Below are 26,127 nucleotides of genomic sequence, written 5' to 3' on the forward strand. Positions count from 1 at the left end.
GGGGACGTCCTCCAGTCATTTATGTCGAATTATTTCACCGGGGTGTTATAGGTAGGTATACGCATTTCCAAGTAGAATTGAAAATGTCGAATACTTTGGGCACCCAGGTAGTACCTCCCCACCTAACCTAAGTGCAAACCGAGGATTGCAAATAGTGGAACTTTTTTTTTATTATATATTTAAGCATTATGTTGGCAATATTTTTCCTAGATTGGGTTTTCAAGATTTACTGTAGACAAAAGTCGCGCCGATGATGGGCACCTGCTATTTGATACAGGTACTAGTGGTACTTAGGTTAAGACCGAATGTTTTGACCATTAGAATAATGGTCAAAACATTCGGTCATTACCTAAGTTTTTAACAAAAAAATAATGGGAATATCTGTGTGGTGCAACGAGCCCCTCTGTCATCTTTCCGTCTCCTCTACATGAGAGTTTTCCAAAAAAATATGAGAGTAACTATTGGAAACTTCGTGGTAATGTCGGATATGGTCTCCAGGGTCTATTAACGGTGCTGGCTATCTGAGGGTTCAAATTTATTTAAACAAATATAGGTATATTCTATGGTTGGGCCATCAGCACTCAAAAAATCAATAATAACGTCTCTCCCGCCGAAAGGTCTGTGCTAAAATTGTCTTTGTCACAAACTCAGTTTATAAATCAAGAATTTTTAGGTGATCGTAATATATCTGAAAACATTTGTAATACGTTTTGTATCCAGAGTCTACTTTTTGTACAAGAAAATTTATTTAAAGACTAGCTAGAATTTTGATTTAACTCAGCTTTAGATTCTGTGCTGTGCTCCGAGCACGAGTACATTCTCGCAATGCTCAGTGCTTTGAGTTTGTGCTGCCATCTAGTGCACCATACCTTTGAAAGCCCTTTTGTAAATTATTTGAAACAGTGTAATAGATGGCGCTACTAATCATATTTTTAATTTCTAAATATTTAACCAACGCGTTATTTTACCTGTAAAAAGTTACTTTCTTACTTGATCAATAGTAAGTGATTTGGTATGACATGTCATAACAATTCGTATGGTAAAAATAAACACTGATTACGGGATTTTAAACCAAGTAACCAGGGTCAGAAATAGAAATGTTAGTGATATCATCAACACAAAAAAAAAGTTATCGATAATCGATAAAACATAAAACCCACGCAGGGCTATTCATAAACGTTGAAAAAGAGCTTGGGTATCTTAGCAGTTTCACTTAGGTAGACTTTCCTTCACTGCTTGCTTTCTTTTGTGAGCGGAACATAAGTGGAATAAGAATGTATTTATCTATTTTATTACGCGAACCAAATTTAAATTGTGTTTATTACTAAATACTAATGGAACTAGGCTAAATTTGTTCCATCTTTTTTATTTTAAACCAACACTATTCATTTCAAAATATAATAAAATCAAAAATGCCCAAAAATTTAATACTTGGTATCCCCATAGGTATTGCGCCATTTTTAATAACACAGTTCGCAAATATTGACACTTACTTTTAATTTTCTTAATATTACCACCAAATTCACCCAGTGATTCTCAAAAAAATATACCACTCCTTGGATCACGGTACTTACTTATATACTTACCTATATTTACCTTCTAAAGCCAATTGTGAACGTAATGGATGAACGGTCAAACAATTCGACGCTCGAGTGATCCCAGGTACAAATCCTACAGGGTATATAGGTAATATATATATTTTTTACGAAACCTTTAAATGGGATTTTTGAGAGTAATCTTTTGAAACAATTGGGGTCTGCTTGTTTGAAAATGTGATTTACCTGTGCTTCAGTAAGCACCCCTTTCATTTACGCACAAAATATACCTACTGGGCCTATTCTAAATATATATTTTTTCTAATGTAATGTAACTAATGTCAAAATATATAAGTACCTAACGACTGTTTGGGGATCATAAAAATAATTTATGTATCAAATCCATATTTTCACAACAATAAATCGTTCGTATCAATATTACATACTTAATCATTATTAAAATTTTAAATGGTTTTTTTAACAACATGGTATGATTTATATTTAAAGTACATTTAATAGATAAATGATAGATAACAAGTTTTTAATAACATTTACGAGAATCTCATGTTCAGATAAAAAACATAGTAAGATAAAAGAGTAGCAAGCGAGCAGATGCTAATTTTTAATCCCTATTTGACGTTTCCTGGCGTAGGAGAGAGATAGAAATAAGTAAATTGCAAAACACTAATTTCGTCCCTCGTGCCCTTCCGTGCTGTTCTTGGCAACCGGTTTTGTTTGTGGAACGGTCACAAAATGAACCAACCAATGAGAAGCCATAGTATAATGCGGGCGTACCATTGGTGACAGGCGGTGGAGAGCGTTAAGAAGCGGGGTGGTGCGGGGAATGGGTGCGGCAAGCCGGTACCCGGCTGAACGCGCGCTCTACACTTTATACAGTCGTGTTTCGCTACTCGAAAGAAGGTTATAGTTACAATGAGACGGGCGCCGGACTATCGATAAAGTGTGTTTGTATGTCGTTTTCGTCGATAATAAGTGTTGTGTTTACTTTCTCCCGTGCGAATGTCTCAATCCTTACCTTTTTGTTTGTTTTTTATTTTAATAACTGCCGCATGGGACGGCGCTTACGTTTCAGTTAACCTTTTATTTTGAAACGATGGAACGTTGTTCTTATGGTTTTTACACCAAAAGGTATTTTATGTTATTTTTTACTTTACCATTGCGAACAAGTGTGGTGAGTGCGACGCGTGTGGCTTGATTTAATGAGCTGAAGATTTTATAAATCACAATGAAACGCTTTCCTACCATGGTAAGCCAATGACAGTGTTAGTGCAAAACTCTCCTATAGATAGGTTAGTGAAAGAGAAAGGATTAGTTAATAAAATACACACAGTTACAACCTTTATGATTCCAACAGTACTATTGTCATTTTTGGGATGTTAATTACTTAATTTCAACACTTCCAAACTCAGGCCTGCCTGCCCTGCCTTGTTAATGGGGTTCGTTGGTATTATTATTGCAACGCTTCGGGGAAACGCCGACAATGTGGGGCCCTGGCACCCGAGGGTCGACAGCCGAGGGGAGGGAGGGCGCCGTCTGTCTGCACACATGCAGAACCGGTTTGCGTTCCGGCCAACTCCCCTTGTGTATTTGAATATCTCTTTCACACACCACACGCGTTTGCATGACTCCATCTCGCTCGCTCGTTTTCATTATTTTTTTGCTTCCCCTTGTGAAATAATGCCCGACGTGTTGTTTTATTTAGGTATTTGTCCCTAAAATGAGTATAGGACTATTGATAAGTATTTAAAAAATGGTCATACAGGTAAGTAACAATGCTGATATTGACAAGCATGGCTATCGTAACTAACAAATTAGTAAATTCTGACTCAGTTCTATCCACAGTTTTATAGGTATAAATGATGCTTTATAATTTAGTCATCGTAGTACCTGCCTACTACACAAGTGACGTACTTGTTCATTTAGTACCTTAACTTACACGGATACCAACTTACATACAATACTTAGCAAATTTATTATCGTAAATTTTGTTTACATACATTTTAGGTTTACAGTAACAAAATCAACTTTACTACCCTATGTTGAACTATCAAAACAGCTTCAAGGAGTTTCTCCAGTACTTTTTGTGTGAATTTTACGAAACACTATTGGGTAGGTCCCAGTAGGTTCTAAGTAATCTTTCTAAATTTTTTGTTTGAATAGTTTAACTCTCAGCTGATATACTTGCCTACTATGAAATGGACCCCCTGTTGGTTAAATACTAGACCAAGCCATTTCTTGACCAATATGCGATATTTTGACCACTCACCAAAAGTGCACTTTAAGCTAGTGGTCAAAATTTAAAATGCACTAAACTAAAGTATAACAGTTGGCACCAATTATCGGCCATGTCACTTTTTTTGACCTTTGAATAATAATAAGTTAATTTTATATTAATTGCTTTGGCTTACTTTAAAGTTTATGAGTACCTATCTACATGAACAATGAAACTCCAATATAAAAATTACGGATTCTTTATTAGTTTTTATGATATAAATGTTGATTTCCGAGTTTGTCGAAACCCCCTTTTATCTGTCTTTTGAACCTCAATATCTGTTGCCTGTGACACTTGTATCGGCATACTTTTTGCAAGAAAAGTAGTTAACGTTACTTACAAAGGTCTGGGCTATCATTATAAGCTATTTTATCGAAATTGTTCGCTAGATTTTACGTTTATCAGATGCAAACAAAATTTTGCGTGGGCTTTTGTGTCTGTGGGAATGCCCAGAAAATGTTATGTTATTCCTGAAGGCTTATTTTATCTCTTCGCCAAATTTGCCAAATTGGTTCAAAGTTATTAATTTAAGAAAATTTTTTTTTAATCCTTACTTTCTGATCTATCTTTGTGCCAAATTTCATCAAATTAGGTCCAGTAGTATTTGAATTTTTTCGTTACAAACAATAGTACACAAACCACAAACCTTTTCTCTTTATAATATTATGTATAACCAACAGACATCACCAACAGTCACAACTCAAACTATTAGGTACAAATACAATGGAGTCAAAAGTCTTACAAAGACTGAAAGCCACGTCCAGCTGTGTGGCTTTGCCTTGGCAAAACTTTCTGACTGTTGATTCGTTTCTGTTTACTCTTTTAAGTTAAATTATATGTATAAGTTAAAACACATATTCATTTTTCACGAGCTGTAATAGTCCTACACCTTAAATCAACACTTACTAAAATAGGAATTCGTTCAAGACTCATTAAGTCATTGCTTTCCATAGATTTCCTAAAAATTGGTTAAATTTACTATTATACTTAAATGACTTTAATGTGAAAGAGACAGTTAATTTACAGTAATGAATAGGCATGGTTCTCATCTGAGTGTGGTCACAGTTTCTTGGTTAAGTGGTGCCTAATCAGACCCCAGGCTCCACTACACCCAACATAGTTGATTTGCCGAGGTAGATATATACTCTGGTTTTTGTACAGAGCGACTGTCGTCTGACCTTCGCAACCCAAAGGTTAACGTATTTTCTATTTTACCAGAAACCACGTGGCTTACAAATTACAATACTCGAAGTGCTCGAAGTACTGATAAGTAAATTTTTATGGCAAGTAATTGCTGAAAAAAATAGAAACGCTAAAATCTACTAACATATCTTTGTGATTTAATCATTTAACTCAAATATATTTTTTTATTATTTTTACACAACTAACTACTATCAGACCACCTGAACTAGCATTTCAACAGGTCGTTACTTAGATAATATATATATAAAAAAAAAAAACTTATTTTACCAAAAAAGACGATGGATAACAATTTTCAATATGAATATGTATTAAAAATTAGCGTTTGTGATACATATGAAAACAACAACAATAAAATAAAAATAGGACCTTAAATAAATAAGTTATTATTCGGAATAAAATTACTTACTTATCATCTTTTTATCGATAATAATTTGCTGGTTAACACCCCCATCACTATTGCTGATAGGAGAGTGGAGCGGGTCTATATATTTACGAAAACAAAAATCCATAATATTGATAAAGAGAAAAGACTTGTATTTTTGTATCTTTGTAACGAATAAACTTAAAAGCTTCTGAACCGATTTCAAATATTATTTCACCATTAGAAAGCTGTATTATGCGAAAGTGCCATAGGTGTACATTTGTTTTGAAATAAATTAGATTTCAGGCAGAATCCTACTCATATTATAAATGCGAAAGTTTGTTAATAGTCAGTATGGATGTTTGACAAAAACTAACGTTAAAGTATATTAAAACTAACTAATGAGATTTTATAAGGTAGGTATTCACAACATTGTATCATACTCATCAATCAATACATATAATAAAACAGTAAAAAATGTTTGCCTGAACATTGAGTATATTTTCAAAGAATTATTTATTTATATAAATATAATTTATTTGGGAATCTGGAACAGCCGACGTTGAACCATAACTAAATATCGAAAAGACGTCTTCACAAAAGTTGTTCAGCCTGATAAGCATAATCTGACGGTGAAAAAAATAGTGGAAGATCTGAATCATGTGATCTGAAAGCCAAAGGGACCAGTTACTCTGTAATATGTACGGAAAGAACGTCTAAGCTAAAGTTGTTCTACCTGATGCTAAATCAGTCCAGTCCATTAGTAGGTACCTACGGATTATTAATTATTTGATATCAACTATATGTGCCCTGGGGCTCCGCTGCCGTTAGAATTTCGGGATATAAAGTATTTTTTTGTTAATCCAAATAATGTCCTATGTAATGTCATATTTGGTTGAAATTTTGTGTGAATTCATGTTTGGATGAATTGATTGCGAACAGTGGTGTGGAGGGACGGGTTCAAATCCAACCTGGGCTATGCCATTCTCTTTTCTGAGTTATATACTTTACTTTAGTGTTAAATGATGCCCTAACGGTGATTTGTGACGGGAAATATTTTAAATTTTGATTAGGTAGTAAAAATATATTTGGTACTGTCACTATATAAGTTCTTTGTACTCCGAAGAATGCGCTATGTATTGAATTTGGTAGTAGATATTAACTCTATCACAAAAAGTTCATAAGTAATATCTAACTAAGTGCTTCCAAAATTCCTAGCCCTAGCTAAGAAGAATACTATAAGAGTATCTTTCATACCTAAAAAATGAAATGTTTGCCAGGATTGTCTACGAACGACCGCTGATAGTTTAAATCCGCGGATGTTTAATCCAAAGTGTAGTAAACAAGGAATTCCCACGGGAGCGGAAAAACGGTACGTACGAATTCGCGGGCAAAATTTGTCCAAAGCACGCCTAAAGCCTGAGAAATACTGAAAGAAAAAACTAATAACTGCACAGACAGACATTATATCAAGCTATGATAATAAATAATGGTTTTAAATCTGTGATTTTTTAACTATTTTTATGATGATATAAATAAAAAATATTGTGGGCAAATGGAACGTTTCAACGACGAGAATATTTGTTTGTGACAGTGAGTTGACATTGACGCTTGACAGCTGATAGTTCATGTTTGTTTCCTGTTCGTTCAATTTTATTGTGGTATGTAACTTATCTTTATTTGGTAATTATTTTTATAATTTTGCGACTTTGTGTACTTTATTGGTTTATTTCTTCATACTAAAATTGCTTATATTTAATAAGATGTACAAATTTACATGGTTATTACCTTATTAAATTTGTGATCGTCTGTTAAAAACATATTTTAGAAGTTTTATTTTAGTTGGACAAGATTGTTCCACTTTTTAGTTCCCTTAATAAACCACTTTTGTTATTTTTCAATGGCTGATTATATGCTCAGGTATGTTTCGACTTTCCACTGTTCATTGCATATGCAGCTTCCTACACGATCTGGTCGATACCTAGGTAATAGCTATTTAGGTGAGAGTAAAAAGGGTTAACGTCATAACCGTTAGAGATAATATAACATAAGCTAATGATTTCATCCCATAGGGTAATTATTATCGGGCTATAAGATTGGAAGCAACATATTTCCAAAGTTGTACTACAGATTGTGCAAAAGACAATGGATATTATTATTACTACAAATGTACGCCTATTCCCAAGAATTAATTAGAATTAAGATTGTATATAAAAAATGGCATAAATTTGTATGAATATGATGGCTGTAGCGGCTGATGATAGAGATTGTAATTTAAATGGTTAATGATTCAAACTCCTCAAGGTGGAACTAAGGAATATTAAATACCTAGCTTTCATAAATACAATTGAAATTTTTAATGAAGTAGCAAGGTGTTTGTGGCAAATAATACTTTTTCAGAATCTTATTTCTCTAGCACACTCACATGTCATACCACTTATTATTACACTTTTTCCCTATGAAGTTAAAAACCAAGAAAATTTAAAAAATGTTATTGTTAGTGTAACATGTTGAGTTCTTATTATATAATATTGTTTTATTTTATTTTTGTAATATATATCTTTATATTTCGCACAATAAGCACTATTAGTATAATTCAAATTAATAAGGTAGCAAAAACATTTAAAAATGGTTGCAGGTTCTATTATTTTTGCATAAAAAAGTGGAAGACTGGTGCCTTAGCTAGTCGAAAGCCTGTGTTTCAGGCCAACAGGGAAAAATATGCAGTTTGACAAATTGTGAGTGGTATAAAACAATTTGAATTGTATATTTCATTTGTAAATTTGTAAATTAACAAAATTAAATTTAAGCTCATCAATTAAATAAAAAAAATATTGACAAAAGAGTGAAATCAAATAAAGTTCAATGCTGTCGAATGCCTCTGTTTTAGCATAACTCAAGTACGATAGCCAACCCTTAACCATCTTTTTTCATATGCCCCAAGTCATACCTACATATGTTAATTTTATAAAGAGTGTTGGCCCATATGTTAATAAGCGTTTTTATTCTTTTTATGGTTTTCTCATGATGATCGTTAAAACAAAAAGTTTGCACACAAGACAAGACACTGTATTTTTTTGATACAAATCAAAGGTATGGAACCTTTACAGTAAAAACATGAAGGCAAGTCAAAGTTTTCACAAACTTTGTGATTACCATGTTGTTGGAAAGGAAATATCAAATTAAGAAAATAAAAGTAAAAACATGATAGATAACCTTTAGGATAGATCTATGTGCTCTTTCAATATGGAGTATTAAATTCTTTCCTGCTCCATCATACACACCCACGCAATGTTTCACAATCGATTGATCCCATATTCCTTGTGACTAGGAACAGATCTTAAATTTTTCAAAACTTATATTGTTTGAAGTTAATTTAAAATTGATACCATACATACAAATAATTTATAATACCTGCCCTGTAATAATACCATATGTAATATGTATATTTTACTTGAATTCTTTTATTTTAAGTAAGCATTTATACCTGGTTAACTGGAAGAAATCTCTACAAGGGATAATTCTGCTGTTTGTACCAAAGTCATTGCCATATTATTTACTTCTTTAAATTTGTTATATACAATATAGTATACCCTAATAACAATTTCATTATCTTATCTGAAGTAAAAACAAAATGTTGCTGTCATTTACATTACTAGAAATAATATATATAAATATTTGTTATATTTTAAACTGCTAGCTCATGAGGGAGCTTTACTCTCTTGGAAATTTTCAACGGATATTATCGCGGAAAGCAACCTAGATTTGATGTTGTAGATGTAGTGTAGGTCCACTGTCCAGGGGATCAGATTAATCACGCTGATCTGTGGAACTACGGGCCGGTATTTAATGAAATGCTTTTTTGGTTGTATAGCTATTAAGTCTCTGCAACATACATGGATTATACTATTTTGATCACTGTAACACCTGATGAAGCATCATGTTAGACAAGTTTATATCAAAGCAAAATGAGCAATTCTTTTGTCGTATTAATCAATAAATACACGTCAAAAATTCACGCTTACGAAATTGCGGGTGACAGCTGGTTACCACATTTCCCCCATTGCATCCTTACTTGTGACTAACTGTTAATAATGTTTATTAAAAAACCTTTATATTGTTTTTTCTCTAGCGATGTTCTATGGATTTTTGTACTTGCTGTTTACATGACAGTTTTTTTATTTGAGTGTGTTTGATCTCTATACGCCTAGTGCTAGGTAAGATAAGGCCTATGGTGTTGTGCGCGCTAGCTCAAATAGTGTCTGTTCACTCTTCCCAGTGCCTATTCACAACTGATTTTCAGTCAAAATATTTAAGGAATCATTCTTAAAATATCTATAGCACATTGGATTTATTATTACTGTAATTAAATGAGCATAGTAATTTTTTTGTCATTTTAATTGAAAACAAAATGTCTTCATAAATGTTTCCTTTCCAGGTCTGAAATTCTAGAAAATATACAAAAGAAAAAAGAGCACGAAAAGGAGCCCCAGAGCCCTGGCTTCCAACCACAATTAGTAAAGTCTACTGACAAACACGTTCCTGAAAATGTTAGCTCTCCAGTGAATCAACATGTTCCAGCTCAACAGCTCCTGTCTCCAACACACGGTTCCCAGCCTATCCAAGCAAAGGATGACAAAGACAAGACAATAAAAGTAGCTAATTCAACTACTATAACTTTAATAGATAACGGAAATCTCAATAGTGAGAAAGATAAAGACAATAACTTTCCCAAAAATTATTTTACTTTAGAGCCCAAGAATGACAAGAAAGATGACTGTAACAAGAATAGTATTACTATAACTAGGACTTTACCAAAACAATCGCCAGGTGGCGGGCAGCCGGAAAAATCGAAAGTAGCGCCAAAACCTGCCAAGCGGCCGTTACAGTGCTTAGAAACTCTTGCAGAGAAAGCTGGGATTACTTTCGAGGATAAGTACGAAGCCGCAAGTACACTCTTGGCTTTGGATAAACAGAATAATAGCTACAGGCGACCGCCTGAGTTGAAGCAGCCTAAAACTGAACCAGACAATCATAATCAAGGAGAGGAGTACAGGTATAGAAATCAAAAAGAAGAGGATGATAAGTTGCAGGTAATAATTTATATTTATTGGCATCTGATGTCAAGATATTTATTTATAATCTTTTCATCTAATTATACAATTAAAGCGATCATATCTCATAAATTATGTCTTATTTTCAAGATCCAGCAGCAGATAATCCAACAACAACAACAACAACAGCAGCAACAGCAGCAGCAGCAGCAACAGCAACAGCAGCAGCAGCAACAACAACAACAACAGCAGCAGCAGCAGCAACAACAACAACAACAACTGCAGCAGTTTCAACTACAACAGTTTCAGCAACAACAACTGCAACAACAGGCCCTGCAACGTCAGCATCAGCAGGTCTTTCAACAGCACATCAAGTCTCATCAAGATCAACAAGAACTTGTAAGACTTCAAAAGTTTAAATCCATTAATTCAAAGGTTAAAAAAGTTATATTTGCAATAACTGCAATATTATGTCTTCTGAACATAAAAAGTAGGCCAGAACAAGGGAACGTACTGCGAAATTTAAACAACAATTTCATAACAATGAAAAACGAAAGTACCACAACTTTTTTGTGATGAAGTAAAATTTGTGAGACTTCTTTCTCACAAACTTTTGTAAACAGATTTGTCAGACTTCATCGATACAAAAGTAGTAGGAATGTTACAAAATGTGGAATAACTTTGTTATTTTTCATAAAATTTTTTGAAAAATTACTACCATTATTAAATTATTTTTTGATATTTGTTTGATATTAAACATTTTACTTTTCACAACATAAACATAGCTAATGAATGTCAACGGTTGAGTGATAGCGTCGCATACGATTCGTTCTTTTCTTTTGTGCTAGTCACTTAATATAACTATATTTTTAAAAGCAGGTATACCAAACAATGGCGAGATTTTCGACTTTCTCAAAGAAGTTGCTCCGAAGTGTTATTTAGGCGTCATTTGCTGAATTGTTATCGACCTTTGTTTGTTTACTTGTATAATATTATCAAATTTTGATAAACATTTCAGTTGCAGAAACAGTTTCAGCAACTGCAGCAACAGCAACAACAACAACAACAGCTTCAACAGCAGCAGCACCAACAACAACAGCAGCAGCAACAAAAGACAGAGCTTCAATCGGTGGCACAACAACCTGAATTACAACAGCAGAAATTATTGCAGGTACTTACAATTTGCTCACATTAACGTTCTTGTACGGTATTATAATCTTCTTTTGTACAATATAAATGAACTTTGGTCAACGGGAAGTAACTCTGGATAGTCCAAAAAAATTCATTGAACTTGGGGTGTTGAATTTATATACAAATAATCTCCTGTTGTTACTAGTAGCGCCATCTATGGTACTTGTATGTAATTAGTGTCATGTCAGTGTCACATATTGAATAAAGTTTAGTTACTGTCCAACCTCAAACCGGCGTTTTCATTATAGGTTTAATAAAAATAATCATTCTAATAAAAAATTTCTTATATATGTACTTAGGTTTTAATCTTAAATCCTGAATCTTTTCCTTGATCTTGATATAAAAAGTGTGTTTAAAAAATAAGCTATGTCTATGTTTGATACGATTATAATATTATCATTAAATTATTAACGTACATTTTTCCACAACAGCCGGTGCACACGCAGCAGTTCAACGTACCAGGGATAGGCGAAATCAATCTCAGCTTCTTGGCGTCTCCACAGAACAACGTCAACTTGCTTTTTGAAAAGAACCAGAAGGCCGGTATGAGCGGAGAGATCAAACAGCAACAAGTAAGTAAACCATTGCACGTCTTTTTCCCTATTTGGGGTAAATGATGCCAACAGTCACAAAAAGTATCGAAGACCACGTTCGCCAAATTGAGACTTAGATAGTTGGTTGCTAAACCAACGCCATATAATATGAGTAGTTCAAATAATAATAATCCTTTACTATTAAACAAGCAATATATGTGTATATTTTGTAAGTGTCCGAAAATGGCTTAAAAGATATCATTGAAATTTAAAATATATGTGCTTAAGGGGCAAAAATACGATGTAGCTGGTCCCAGGTCTGGGAAATTTAGATTTTTCCTTATTTTCACCCAAAACTTTTTTACATATAACAATTTCAGTGTCGCCCGCGCGCTTTTGTTGGTGTAGTGGTAGTGTTAGCCTATCATGTCGACAATTTTAGGTTCTATTCCCAACTGGACACATTATTTTGAATAGATAAATAATATATTTTGTATTTTTAAAAATGTTAAGAAAAAAGCTGTTGCTAAGGCACTATTTTAGCTTCATTTGCCAAAATGGCTGAACCGATTAAATTTATTTTAACATTAAAAATGTCACTTGAGATGCGGGTGTCAGTTTTAATTACAAAAAAATATCTCACAGAACATAACCCAGCCCAAGAGAACAAGCACAGAGCCTAAGCTCTGGTTCATAGTTTTATTTGTATCCATACTGGGTAAATACATTGACTTTTGTGTATGCTAATATTTACGGCGCGTCGTCGCATCGCAGCAAAGTTGATTCATATTTGTTCGTTTAGTTTCGAGTTTCTTTCGTACTCTCCCGTTTTTGTAATTGGACGACACTTCCTTCACTCGGCATGGCGCACATCGCCATCGATTAAAAATAACGTTTTTGAAACACGACATGAGATTTTATTTAATGTCCGACCAAAACAGGTTTTTAGTTCAAACGGGACATTCGCTTATTTCGGTTCCGGGCGAAAGTGAGAACAAGGCCGATTGATCAATTTTGAACTGTATATTTAAAGTAATTTTTTGAAACCCTGGTGTTTTACAAAATTAAAAATATCATGTCTTATCATTAAAAAAACACGTTTTCAATACATTAATAAAATATATAATCAGGTTTATTATTTTTTTAAATGCTTGTGATTAAACCTTAAATATTGATACTCGTATTGCAATTTCTAACAATTTTTTTCATATTAGATATTTTTATTAGCAGTTTACCGCCGCCATGTTGTATTTATTAAAGGGTTGTAATTAAACGAGTGTATGTAAATCAAAATTTTAACTGAACTGAGAAGGACATTGCAAGGGTATCTTTCATCCTGAAAAAAGGAATGTAGGCATGTTCCCGCGGGATTGTTTATCAGTGATATTTAATTATAATCATCGTTAATTTTCTTAGTATAGAGAACACTAATAGGATTTCCCGAAATACCTATGGAAGCGGAAAATCAATTGGCGGTCAAAAGTTACCCACAGTGAAGAAACTTTTTATTTTTATACCTTTTAATCACGGAAAATTCTATTTACATAGGATTTGCGTTAAATAACAATGTCCGTGAACGAAGCCGCGGGACGTTAGTCCGCACTATTAATAAAGAGAATAGATTGTTTTTTTTGTATGTTAGTTATTAATAAATATAATAAATATTCGTGGTTAGTTTATAGTAAATACTTATTTCGCCCACCCAAATTTATTGAAATAAAATTATTAACAATGTTTCTTCATCCATCAGTCCCTTAAGTTTTATTTTTATTTAATCGTATTGCTATTCTTCTCTTTGTTAACCACAAACCCAAGAAAACAATAGCTGCCCATTTGAATCCCACTGCAATTATATAAATCCCTACTTTCATCAGGTAAACTATGTACAAAAGCCTAGCAGAGCATTGTTTAAAAGTCGGTTAACAATAAGCAAACATCGATAACGAGAGGCTTTTCATTACAACTTAAGTGATGATACTGGTGATTCTCGATAATGCATGGTCATCAGAATGTGTTTTCCCTTGCACAACTGCGACACGTCAGAAAGAGACGTCGTATGTCATTATTTTTCACATGTGCACCGGAGTGTCTCCGTAGGGACAAGTGGTGCAATTTGTAACGCAACAGTAAATAAATACACCTGCCTCTTATGTGCATAAGTCCTCTTTGTCACTTGAACGAAGTCATCAGTGCCGTGTTGTGAGTGTTGGATCAGTTTGTTGTCAATGTAAGATATTAAGAACGTATTATATCTGAAGAATTTTCATTGCTCTTTTAGCTGTAAACCAAAAGAGGCGTTTTTTAAAACAGGTGCCCTGTCCGCTGAATCACATATAAACAGGGAATCAGTTAATATTACAATTTATTATAAAACAGTAGTGTTATTTGAACTCATGAACACTTTCACTTCGAGTTTTGGATAGGTTCAATAAGATATAAAAAAAAAATCTCTTCTTTAAAATTCTTAATAGTTAATATAACTCGATTTTTTAGATTTGAATTAATAGTTACTGTGTTTTTTACGAAAGGGAAAGCCTTTCTACGACCAGCCTTTCTTCACTCAGGAGAGTGTGGGAATCCTGGCACCTGTCCAGCCTACGCACTTAAACCAATTTAATGCGCCTTCTTACACTTTGAGGGACAAAAGGCATTCCACGATAAAGTCCTGGTTTTTGTCGGCAGATAGTAGACGGTCAAACCCAAGTAGTCCAGCAAATGAGTATGGCCCAGCACGAGCCCACACAGCAACACCACCAGACGGTCACCGTGGTGTCTTCCATGCCCAGCAGCATGGCGCAGCATCAGGTCAGTTCTGTTGTATCCTGCTAATATTATAAACGCGAAAGTATGTTTGTGTATTTGTTTGCCCTTCTCGTCAAATTGGCTGTGCCTACTGATCTCCATGAAATTTTGCATACATTGTTTAATTTAGTGTGGAGTACGAAGACGGTGCTTTTAACGAGGGCGAAGCCACCGACGAAAGCTAGTCTTTTATAAAACTCTAAATTTATCATCATCATTCTCTTTGTGTCAGTCCCAGTTGCGTCCTCACCTTTCTGGAGAGAAGCCCGAGGTGCATCCTTTGTCCTTGGATTTAGTAAGATGTGTTTTCTGATTAACCTTCGCAGCAATTGTAGGGGAACCTTGCCTATGTTAAAACATGAACTACCTATATAAATAAATGTGCCTGTATTTTCAAGTCACTTTTACGATATCCATGGGCGATGCCTAGAACATATATATTTTTTATTTATAAGATTATTTATTACCTTTTTATTGTAGGTTCAACAACAGCAGCCCACAGCGGGTATCCAACAGCAAGCCGGAGCCGGCATCTCTACAATGCCGCCTCTGCAGAGTCTACCGCCCAATGCACAGCATCCGCAGCAAATAAGGTAACATTTGACCCACAATGGGGGCGATTTAGACATGTTGACACTTTCTCTACCATCAGTGGGTCGATTCAAGAACGTTTATAAAGACATGCCTTATCTACACTCTGTCTCTTTCTCTGCGGTTAACGTCAAAGATTGAGAAGAGAGATGTTAATTAAGACATATGGAAGTCAATGTTCGTAAATAAGGGTGCAGATCGATTTTCGGATTGAGAGAACTTTATTTGAAAACATAAGGGGTTTATCATACCTATTCTAGTTTCATTTCTCCCTTTACTTGTTTTCTAAGTCGCAAAAACAATGCAAGTTTTTTTTATTATTTAAAATCATTACATCTATTCTATACATATAATAAATCTGTAGAAGGGTCAATTCTGTACATTGAAAATATTGAAAAAATAAATAGCAGGGGGTGTTACTGGATCGATACCAAACACAAATATGTGATTAAAAAAATTTTTGTCTGTCTGTCTGTATGTTCAGGCATCACGTGAAAACTAACAGTTCGATTTTGATGAAACTTGGTATAATTATACCTTATTATCCTGGGCATAAAATAGGATACTTTTTATCCTGGAAAAATACGAAGAAAAAAAAATGTTAATTTTTCAGTTTATCCATAGACGTTGTTCTGTAGAACCGCGAACACACGTTACGTTACCCGCAGTGGATTCAGCGCCGTAACTGTAGCGCCGATAGTCGGATTTAGCTTGAACCGTTTGCGGCACACGCGGGCCGCTACTAATTACTATGAAAAAAATACTTTAGTCCGGTCAATCTAGACATTCGAAGCTACATTAATTCCCATCAAGCTCAAAATGAGTATAATTGTTTGAAACACAATCAAAAGCATTATTTCAAAATTCCCCATGATTCCGGTTCAAGGAAAAAAATTTATCCAAGGTCAAAGGTAAAAAATAGGTGTTTCGCGATTTTCTTCAAAACGGTAAGTTTTTCAAATCGGAACATTACCTCAGACATAAATTGTAGATCACAAAGTTATCTATAAAAAAGGTATCAATATTTTTTTTTAATAAAGCTACCGTTTCTGAGATATAACGATGCAAAAAGTTGCAAGCGTCATAATATGCACACGTTTCCACGCCACCTCTCGAGGTAGTGTACTATTAGCGCGTTTTTTTTAACATTCTTATTATTACATACACGTGTTTTCACTACGCAGTGGCACTCAAGACTAACTTTCGCATTTATTATTTAATAAATTAGAATAACCCTAAGTGAAGAAAATCATCTTAGGACAATAATAGAGATTACAATTAAATCAACTTAAAACTAAAACTACTTATAAAAGAAAGAAAAAAGATGACTACAAACTTAAATTTAATTTATAAATTGTACAGTCCCTGTCTCGTATCAACATGCGGGAGTGTGCCCAGAAGGCTGGCAACATTGCCAATTTGAATGGCAATGCTGATTCCTGAGCCAGATAATTTCCAGCCCTCCGGTCAAGAGATACCTCAATCAGCTTTTTCGACAGTTGTCGGAAAAGCTGATGGGCAGATAGGCCCCCCGGTCCCAGAGTTTCTACCCCAAAAGGTTCAAAAGTATAGGTATTACCGATACCTACATATTTGCATCTTTTAAGGTTTTTTGCCTCATTTGAAGCAGAACCGGCTTTAGATTTAGTAACCTGAAGATGAGACGGCGCAAGTGTGTCGATACAAGTAGCATGCCACACCAAAGGCCGCCCCAATCTCTAGGGTACCAAAGTCATACCATCCGGTCTCTTGGCATCATCCCGAGCCAGACCGTTTGGTTCTAGAACGGCTGGAACATGGATGGTGGCTAGAGCACAGAGGATTATATTATTTAGGGCGGCATGGCGCCCTAAACGGCCGGCACTGCTAGGGCATGAGAGGCCGTGGTGTCCATAGCCGTCTACTATTATTAAAGACTAACGGTATTTCATGTGTTGAGCATTCTGAGATAAAGCATTTCTGCTACACAGAGTATATACGAGACGTGCTTATGCATATTATGACGCTTGCAACTTTTTGCATCGTTATATCTCAGAAACGGTAGCTTTATTGAAAAAAAAATATTGATTCCTTTTTATAGAGAACTTCATGATCTGCAATCTATGTCTGAGGTAATTTTCCGATAAAACTTACCGTTTTATGTATAAAACTTACTTTGAAGAAAATCGTGAAAACCCCATTTTTTACCTTTGACCTTGGGTAATTTTTTTTCCTTAAACCGGAATCATAGGGAATTTTGAAATAATTCTTTTGATTGTGTTTTATACAATTATACTCATTTACAGTTTGATTACTGTAGCTTCATTCTTATTTTTTGGTCTAAATTGACCGGACTACTTACTACAGAACGCGAATTCAACTGCAGTAGCTCAATAGAGGGATCTCCTTAATTATTATAGGCCTAGCCGTAATTGGGTCCAAAAGATATTTATAAGATGTCATTGTCAGAGTTACTCAAAATGGAGAAATAAACCATCCACGCGAAGACTGACATCCGCGCGGACGGAGTCGAGGGGGGAAGCTATCTATACTAATATTATGAAGCTGAAGATTTTGTTTGTTTGAACGCGCTAATCTCAGGAACTACTGGTTCGAATTGAAACATTATTTTTGCGTTGAATAGACCATTTATCTAGGAAGGCCTTAGGCTATATAACATCACGCTGCAACTATAAGGAACAAAGATATAATGGAGTATGTGAAAAAATGGGGAAAATTATTCATGCTTGAGGGTTTTAATGATGCCCAAAAAAACTATTCCACGCGGACGAAGTCGCGGGCACAGCTAGTATTAAATAAAAAAGTTCTGGCGATCTTAAACCACGAAGGGTTTGTCTGACCGCAGTGAAATCTCCTTACAATCCAACAAGATTTTTTGTTCTTTCTTCGTTCCTTTGTCTTTTTATATTTTAATAGCTTAATCAGTGATACACTCTTCGGGATAACGGATTTTATCGTCAAGGTTTGAAGGCCATAAGATCATCACTTTTTATCAAAAGAAAGTTCTGACATTCATCTCATTTCATCGGTTTCTTGTCTGATCGGTCCTTCATCATCTGTTGTAAAGTTCATTGTACGCCTTATCAATACATCCTTTTTGCTTCAATACTATCACTACACTGTACTAAACAAAGTTGCTTCACGCTGTATGTCCCTATGTTCGCATAAATCTTTATGACTACCAAACATATTTTGGTGTGTTCTTTAAATAGATAAGAGTGATTCACGAGGAAGGTAACGTCAGAATTGCACACTTGCGAAACCGGGGCTGGTCTCTAATTTAATATAATACTATAATAGAGGTTGACGTGTACTTTTTTTAAGTTCTAAGGCCATTGGCACGCATATCATTTTTCGCGACGAACTTATGACAATAGTACACCTGCTAAGAAACGTCTCATTTCTGCGCTGGCGCCGATAAAAAATGTTGATATTAACGTAGAAATGACGTAATCATGTGCAGCTGAAAGCTACTTTTGTTTTGGTGTAGGGCAACTTGTTTTGACTATGTTTTTATAAAAGAACTGTAACATTTTATGATTGAGTCGTGTTGAGCCAGTCTTGTAAAAGCGATCGTCATGAGCACACGCACTCGTGGCGATCGCTTTTATAAGGCTAATTATTTTACATTATACATATATTTAATTTTATTATTTGGTGATTTTAAGTTAGAATTTTAACTCAATATTTGATTCATGTCTGTGGCGAATGAAGACAGAATGAAGTGTGATATCCTTATTTTATTGTAGAGTAATAATTTTATTTAAGATCCATTATATTTTTGAAACAATGTGTACATTATTTTACAATAGCAGCTCCGAAGTAAAATTACAGCTGGATATTTCGTCCAGAATTACAACTTTAAATGAACTTACATTTATAATAGCAATTTAAGTTTAAAAACAACACCTATTTAAGTACTTCTTATGTATAGAACATACTGTGGGGCTAACTCAATCTATGTGATTTATCCTGTACATATTTTTGTATATCGCAGTGCGGAGTGGGGTCACAGTCGCGTGCAAGTTATACAACAGCCACTTCAGAACAGCACGTATCTGCAGCAGCTGTACAACGCCCAGGGCCCTCTTCTGATGCCCGGGAATATTGCGCTTCATCCCGGGATCAACTCGCAGCAAATACAGGTGAGACAGACTCATTCGTCGTATTCTTCATAGACTAAATTCGGGCATTATCATAGACTGACCCTTCGTTCTGAAGTCCTAATAATTTCTTCTCCATGGATGTCCACTTTTAATTGCTTCTTATTGAACGCTATTGTGGGTCCAATACTACTATCTAAAAATACCTTTTGAACAGGGTTTGATTTCAGCAGCGGATGCCTCACATATATGTACTTTGTAAAATGTAATTCAATAAGATATTATGATGTTTATTTAGACAAAATTCCATTTAATTTATATTAATACATATATCTTTTTCTTCTTGGTGATAAGGTTGCGAATTTGCATAACTTAGAAAAGTGTAATTTAGGCAGAATTGGATACTGTGCCGTCCTGAGTTTTGATGCTCACGAAACCGACCTATTGTTTGGGAAAATAGATAGCGCCTAGCTCCCGTGGGATCGTTTATAAACTCTTAGTAAGCGGATACTTATGTCGTTATCACTGTATCAAATAACAGCAATCCCATCTGTAGCTTAGGATGTGTGTTGATAGATACATTTTTAGATATAACTGTATAATGTTATTACTTATTATTCATTATTTATATTATTTCGTGTCTTAAGAAATTGTTCACATTTGTTTTATTATATCTCACTAGTTTTAACTAGTTTTCACTAGTTGTTTATTAATCTAATCCTCTTCAAATAAAAAAAGACATAGTTTTCCCGGTAACTCTACATACATCGGCACGTTTGTACTTTTTTAGATATCTAGTCAATCTATTCTGAAATCTTGTCAATCAATAATATTTTTGCGATAAAGTGTGTGCGCAATATATTCTGAGTCACGACCCTTACGCCGAAAATAGATGTCACGAGGAAATTAAAAATAAGAAGATATTTTTCATCACAGTCCATTTGTAAGTAGTCTACTTATGGCTTCAAAGATTGCGACTCTGGGAAAAACACCAATTACCTTTTATAAGCATTTCGTTTGGGCCCAAATTGATATGTTTACTTACTAGACTAATAAAGGCTATGGTAATTGAGGCAACAAATAAATTATCTGCTGAACGAAGTTTATTTTTAGCAATGAATGGCGAAGATCAATCAATTCACCAATAATACACCTTGATTTGGTGCTGCTCTTGATCTGAATAACTTCTGCAGATGTCATTGATACCCTACTGTATGTTCTGTAAATACTGTATGTACTTGTTCTCGTTTCCAAGTAAATATTTTTTCATTCTTCATATTTGTGTCGTGCGGCTCTCGGCAGTTAAGAATAGAAAATACCCTCCTTTTCTCTTCTTCTTCTTTCTAGTGTCAGTCAATATGTGTAACTATCACGATTGGATGAAAGACTGGAATTTTATGGACCCTCTGGGGGAGCAGCAGGATAAAGCAAGTGGTAAAATACAATACCACAATATGTCCTGGTAAAGTTCAGGTCAAGAGTACCCGAAACCGCCGAGCTTGCATGAAGAGAGTTATGAATGTGGATGAAGCGAAGAAAGTATGCAGAGATCGTGGCAAGTGGAAAGTGGTAGTTTCTGCCTACCCCTCCGGGAAAGAGGCGTGATTTTATGTATGTACGATACAAACCTCAATATTTAAAATGTATACCTACAGTTCAAGGGAAAGGCAAATAAACTTGGGATTCTTCCTTTAGGCGACGGGCTTGCAAACTGTCACTAAAATCTCAGTTCCACCATTAAGCCATATAGCTGAACGTGGCCTTTGTTTTGTGAGCGTAGGCTCTGTCTACCCCGTACGGGATAAAGACGCATTTGTAATGTATGTATACAGTTCAATTTGCTCAATTTCTTCTTCTTTGTAGGTTATTGCTGCCGGCAAGCCGTTTCAAAGCAACCAACTGGCACCACACATGTTGACCACGCAAGGGAAACAGGTGCTGCAGGGACAAGCTGGTAAGGCCACATTTATTTATCATGACGAAATTAAAAGGGTGATGGTGCTACTATCCGACCTTACTATAATACGAGGGTGAATCCAAAAGTTCGTATCCTAACCAAGAAAACAATTTTTTTTAAAGAGAAATGTTTTTATTTTTCCACATAATCACTGTTTAGTTCAATGCACTTCCTCCATCATTCCTGCAATATATTAATACCTTCGAAAAAAAAAATTATTCCTCAAGGTCGTCAAAATACTCGTCCACCGTAACTATCGCTTCGTCATTATTAGAAAATTTTGATCCTCCCAAGTGTTTTTTTAAATTCGGAAAGAGGTAATAGTCCGACGGAGCCAAATCCGGCGAATAAGGAGGGTGTGGCAGCAGTTCGAAACCACAGTTGTGAATTTCAGCCATTGATTCTGCTGAGGTGTGAACGCGGGCATTGTCCTGGTGAAATAATTTTTGTTTACTGATCATTCCCGGTCGTATTTCCTTTATTTTTGCTCTTAATTGTCTCAGCAGGTTACAGTAATATTTAGAATTAATTGTTTCACCCTTTGGTAAATAATCTACCAATATAACCCCCCTTGCATCCCAAAAAACAGACGCCATAACTTTGTTGGTTGACAACACTGCCTTTGCCTTCTTGGAAGTCGGTGAATTGGACACCGCTTCCATTGTTTAGACTGCTGCTTCGACTCGGGAGTAAATTGGTGAACCCAACTTTCATCCATAGTTACAAATCGTAACAAAAATCATCAGGATCGGACTCAAACATCTCCAAACAGTCACGTGAAATGGTGAAACGAACCCTTTTCTGGTCAGCTGAAAGCAATCTCGGCACCCATCTCGCCGACACCTTGTGAAAACCTAAATCTTGAGTTATAATATTTTGTACTCGTCCATAACTTATGCCAGTGATCTCAGCAATATAATTAATAGTTAATCTTCGGTCTCCTAATATAAGATCACAAATTTTATCCACGTTTTCCTGGGTCGTGGAAGTTGATGGTCGACCACTTCTGGGTTCGTCTTCCAGACTCTCCCGTCCGCGTTTCAATTCAGCTTCCCACTTTTTTACATACGAATATGACGATTCTTATAATGATTTAACCATATCTTCATAGATTTTCTTTGGCGTTAACCCCTTCTTATACAAGGACTTAATCACAGCACGCAGTTAAATTTTTTCCATAGTAAGAAAACTTCACGACTTGCTTTGCACAAAAAAATATTTAACAAAGACAGAGAGATGTATCCAATTGCAAATTTGCACGCTTACTACTAAATATACAAGCTACAAAATGAGGGTAGTAAAATAAAAAAAATATAGAAAATTATTTACTAGGTGAGGCCACAAACTTTTGGATTCAACCTCGTAAGGATGTTACGGACAAAACAGCCCTCAACAGGATTTAATTGTCCGAAAACGGCGATATTAAATGAAAATGTTTGAACAATGTACTAATGTACCATTTACACAATAACCTTTAGCTGCACATAATAAAATAATTTTAGAATTTTTAGGGCCATTATTTGAATCTTTCACTCGAAAGTACACTAGTGTAGATTTTGTACAACATGGCTTTGTATTAAAGATTTGCTGACACGAATCTAGACTGACAAAATATTCGCTGAACAGAATATGTATTCCACAAAAGTTTAGAAAACACAATATGGAAGATATAAATGTGTCTCCTGATAGAAATGATGTGTGTAATTAATATTTTGATATATAATATATGGTGTTGTAAACATGTTAGTTTTTTTCCTTCAAAGAGTTTCGCACTTATCACCGTTGTACTCGTAATCAATAGAAAGCCTACAAGCTGGAGCACTCGCGAGCGAAAGACAATGAACTTCTACACTATTTAGTTTTTCAGTAAATTTTACAGGTCTCACTACATATCAGGATCAAGGTTTATAACATTTTCAAACTGAGTTATATTTGTTTCGAGTCTCGTGATTGGACTATGTGAATGTGAATTAATTTTTGAAAAACAATTTGATTTAATTAATTTGTTAATTTGAATAATTCTGTTAATTGACCGTATCTTTGTGATTGGCGTTAATTATGAGTTCATGTTCGGTATTTTCAAAATTTTTTTTTAGAAATATCACGCCACCGCTTTTTCTAAACTTAATTTCCACATATCAGTTGCAAGTGCAGCATCTTATGATTTTAGCTTTGAAAGCATTTTGAAGAGTTTTGTGACCTGTCACAGATTTGAACAGTAACTTTTTTTATACTAATATTAACCACCCGCTGCTGTGCTTCAATAAAGTTAGATATATTTTACGTACCAGTAATTTGCAATCGTGTTTTTTATTTTGTTATTCATTTGCAGTGTTTAATATTCGTATAGAATCACTTGTTATTACAACAACAAATGTACTCAAAAACGTGAAATACAATCACTGTACCATAATATGGTATCACTGTAATATTTTTGCATGGACGTTGCGTATTCGAAGAATAAGTAAATAGCTGCTAAATCAGTTATCTCAATGAAATATTGTACAAAATAATATAATAATATCTTACTTAACACTCGCAACTTAACCTTAACTAGGTAAGGTAGTGTAATGCATGCTGTAAATTTGCTCCTTATCTGCCTTTAGCACACAGGTCTAGAGGAGTGGACACAGGCATATAATGAAATATATTGAGCGTCTCAAGGTGAAAAAACATTAAATATTCAATATGAATTTAATGTAATAGGTATTCTTTTTAAACTGTAAATTACTTTTTAACAGGGAATGGGAATAGATAAAAAAATAATTACCACCTTGTATTATTCCATGAAGTGACAGTTTTATTAAGTACAGATGTTTGATTGATATTGATATCGTTTATAACAAGATACAAGTTGACTTTACAATATCAGCCTGATCTCATTTACAACTAGATAAAGGATAACTTTTTAATTTTCGGCCTCATTTCTAAGTGTATTTATTTCATGAATCGGATAAATCAGAATCTAAAAACGAGAACTATTTTATCCCACCCATTCCATGCCAATACCACTCTTCGGATCAGTGCGGCCATGTCTTCTCGAGATATTAAGGCGTGTTCACACCTACAGCCCCGTTCCCGGGATACACGACGATTCCCGCCATACCGACGACGCAGAACCAGACCTTCGTGTTCAGTCCACTCGGTGTGATCAGCTCCCAGCCCAGCATACTGCCGGCTCATTCGCAACCGATTGTGTCTGGCATCAGTCAGCAACAGAAACCTTCCGAAATGCACAAGGTTTGTCCTTTTTCGCTACTTTATCATCTAATGTGTATTCGATGCAGTAAGAAGTAGGTACCTAAAAGCAATTGCCATACAAATACAGAGCCAACAGATCGTATTATAATACCTAATGGCGTTAGCTGAGCAAAGTCAGAGTGCGAACCATGATGCTGGTCTTTCGCACAATTTATTTACTTGCTATCTCACTATACACTCCCTTCTTCACATGCATGTTCCCAGTCCATTTCTATATGCTCCCAGTCCATTTCTATATGCTCCAAGTCCGATTTTTGCTAAGGAAAGATTTGTTATTCGTTATGTTTTTTTTAGATTTAGACAAAGCCTATTTTGTCTATTAATAAGGTTAGATATGACTGACTCGATTTCGGCGACGTGCTGGCGAAAGATCGGCTCAAGGGTACTCATAACGCACTAGCTAGCATGAAGAGAGTTATGAATGTTTTTGAAGCGAAAAAGTATGCAGGGATCGTGGCAAGTTAAAAGGTGTGGTATCCGCTTTCCCCTTCGTCAAAGAAGCGTGTTTTTACATACGTTATAACTATCTTTGTGCGAATATATATTGTATTTGTTGTTTGTATTACATTAGGTGATGAGCGGTGGCAAGGTTACTGGCGGTAAGGTCGGCAACAACAACGGCAACAACACGCAATCGGTGCCGGTGCAGGCGCAGTGTGTTCAAGTGTCGCAGCCCGTGCTCAGCGCGCAGCAACCGGCGCAGGCGCAGATCATCAGCCCGCTACAGGTTAGATACATATATATACTTATATCTAGTCTTCGTCCGTGGCTCCGGCCTCGTGGAAAGCCTACCCTATCTTCTTCTGCGTATTTTCACTTTATGTATGTATAAAATATCATGAACGAGTCGCTTCAGTGGTTTTGCTGTGAAAGACGGACAAACAAATACACTTTCAAATTTTTAATATAAGAACTCTCGATGACGTTAAATAAATAATAATACATAATAATGTACTAAGCAGGCAGTAGTGTAAATACATAAAAGTTCTCAACATTTCCACATTCTTTACGTAAGTTTATAGGAACCTAGATAAACAATACATACCATAAATCACGCCTCTTTCCCGGAGGGGTAGGCAAAAACTATGCCTTTCTACTTGCCTTGATCATTAATGCAGGGTATTTCGACCAGAGAGTTGATTGAAGTTGATTGTAGGAATTGTATGAAACTCCGTCAATCAGCAGGTTCGAAGGATTCGTCAGATAGCAATAGAAACCTTATTTGATTTATACATTTTGTATA

The 26,127-nt window shown here is 35.1% G+C and overlaps 1 protein-coding gene across 8 annotated transcripts in view; it reads left to right on the top strand.

Annotated features, from left to right (window-relative positions):
• The window catches only part of LOC106133945 (polyhomeotic-proximal chromatin protein), a 57,169-nt gene that overhangs the window by 10,934 nt on the left and 20,108 nt on the right, over positions 1-26,127 (top strand). The window contains exons 1-11 of one of the 8 annotated variants that reach the window (XM_060953402.1): positions 2,411-2,496; positions 9,831-10,485; positions 10,597-10,845; positions 11,465-11,617; positions 12,069-12,209; positions 14,853-14,975; positions 15,453-15,565; positions 19,561-19,708; positions 21,530-21,620; positions 24,694-24,863; positions 25,456-25,611. In XM_060953402.1, the coding sequence (XP_060809385.1) occupies positions 12,183-12,209; positions 14,853-14,975; positions 15,453-15,565; positions 19,561-19,708; positions 21,530-21,620; positions 24,694-24,863; positions 25,456-25,611 (828 nt within the window). In that variant the 5' untranslated portion in view covers positions 2,411-2,496; positions 9,831-10,485; positions 10,597-10,845; positions 11,465-11,617; positions 12,069-12,182. The other 7 variants (XM_060953399.1, XM_060953398.1, XM_060953404.1 and 4 more) reach the window with 7 other exon arrangements.

The sequence above is a fragment of the Amyelois transitella genome, chromosome Z, assembly GCF_032362555.1.
Source record: "Amyelois transitella isolate CPQ chromosome Z, ilAmyTran1.1, whole genome shotgun sequence".
NCBI classification, from domain to species: Eukaryota; Metazoa; Arthropoda; class Insecta; order Lepidoptera; family Pyralidae; genus Amyelois; species Amyelois transitella.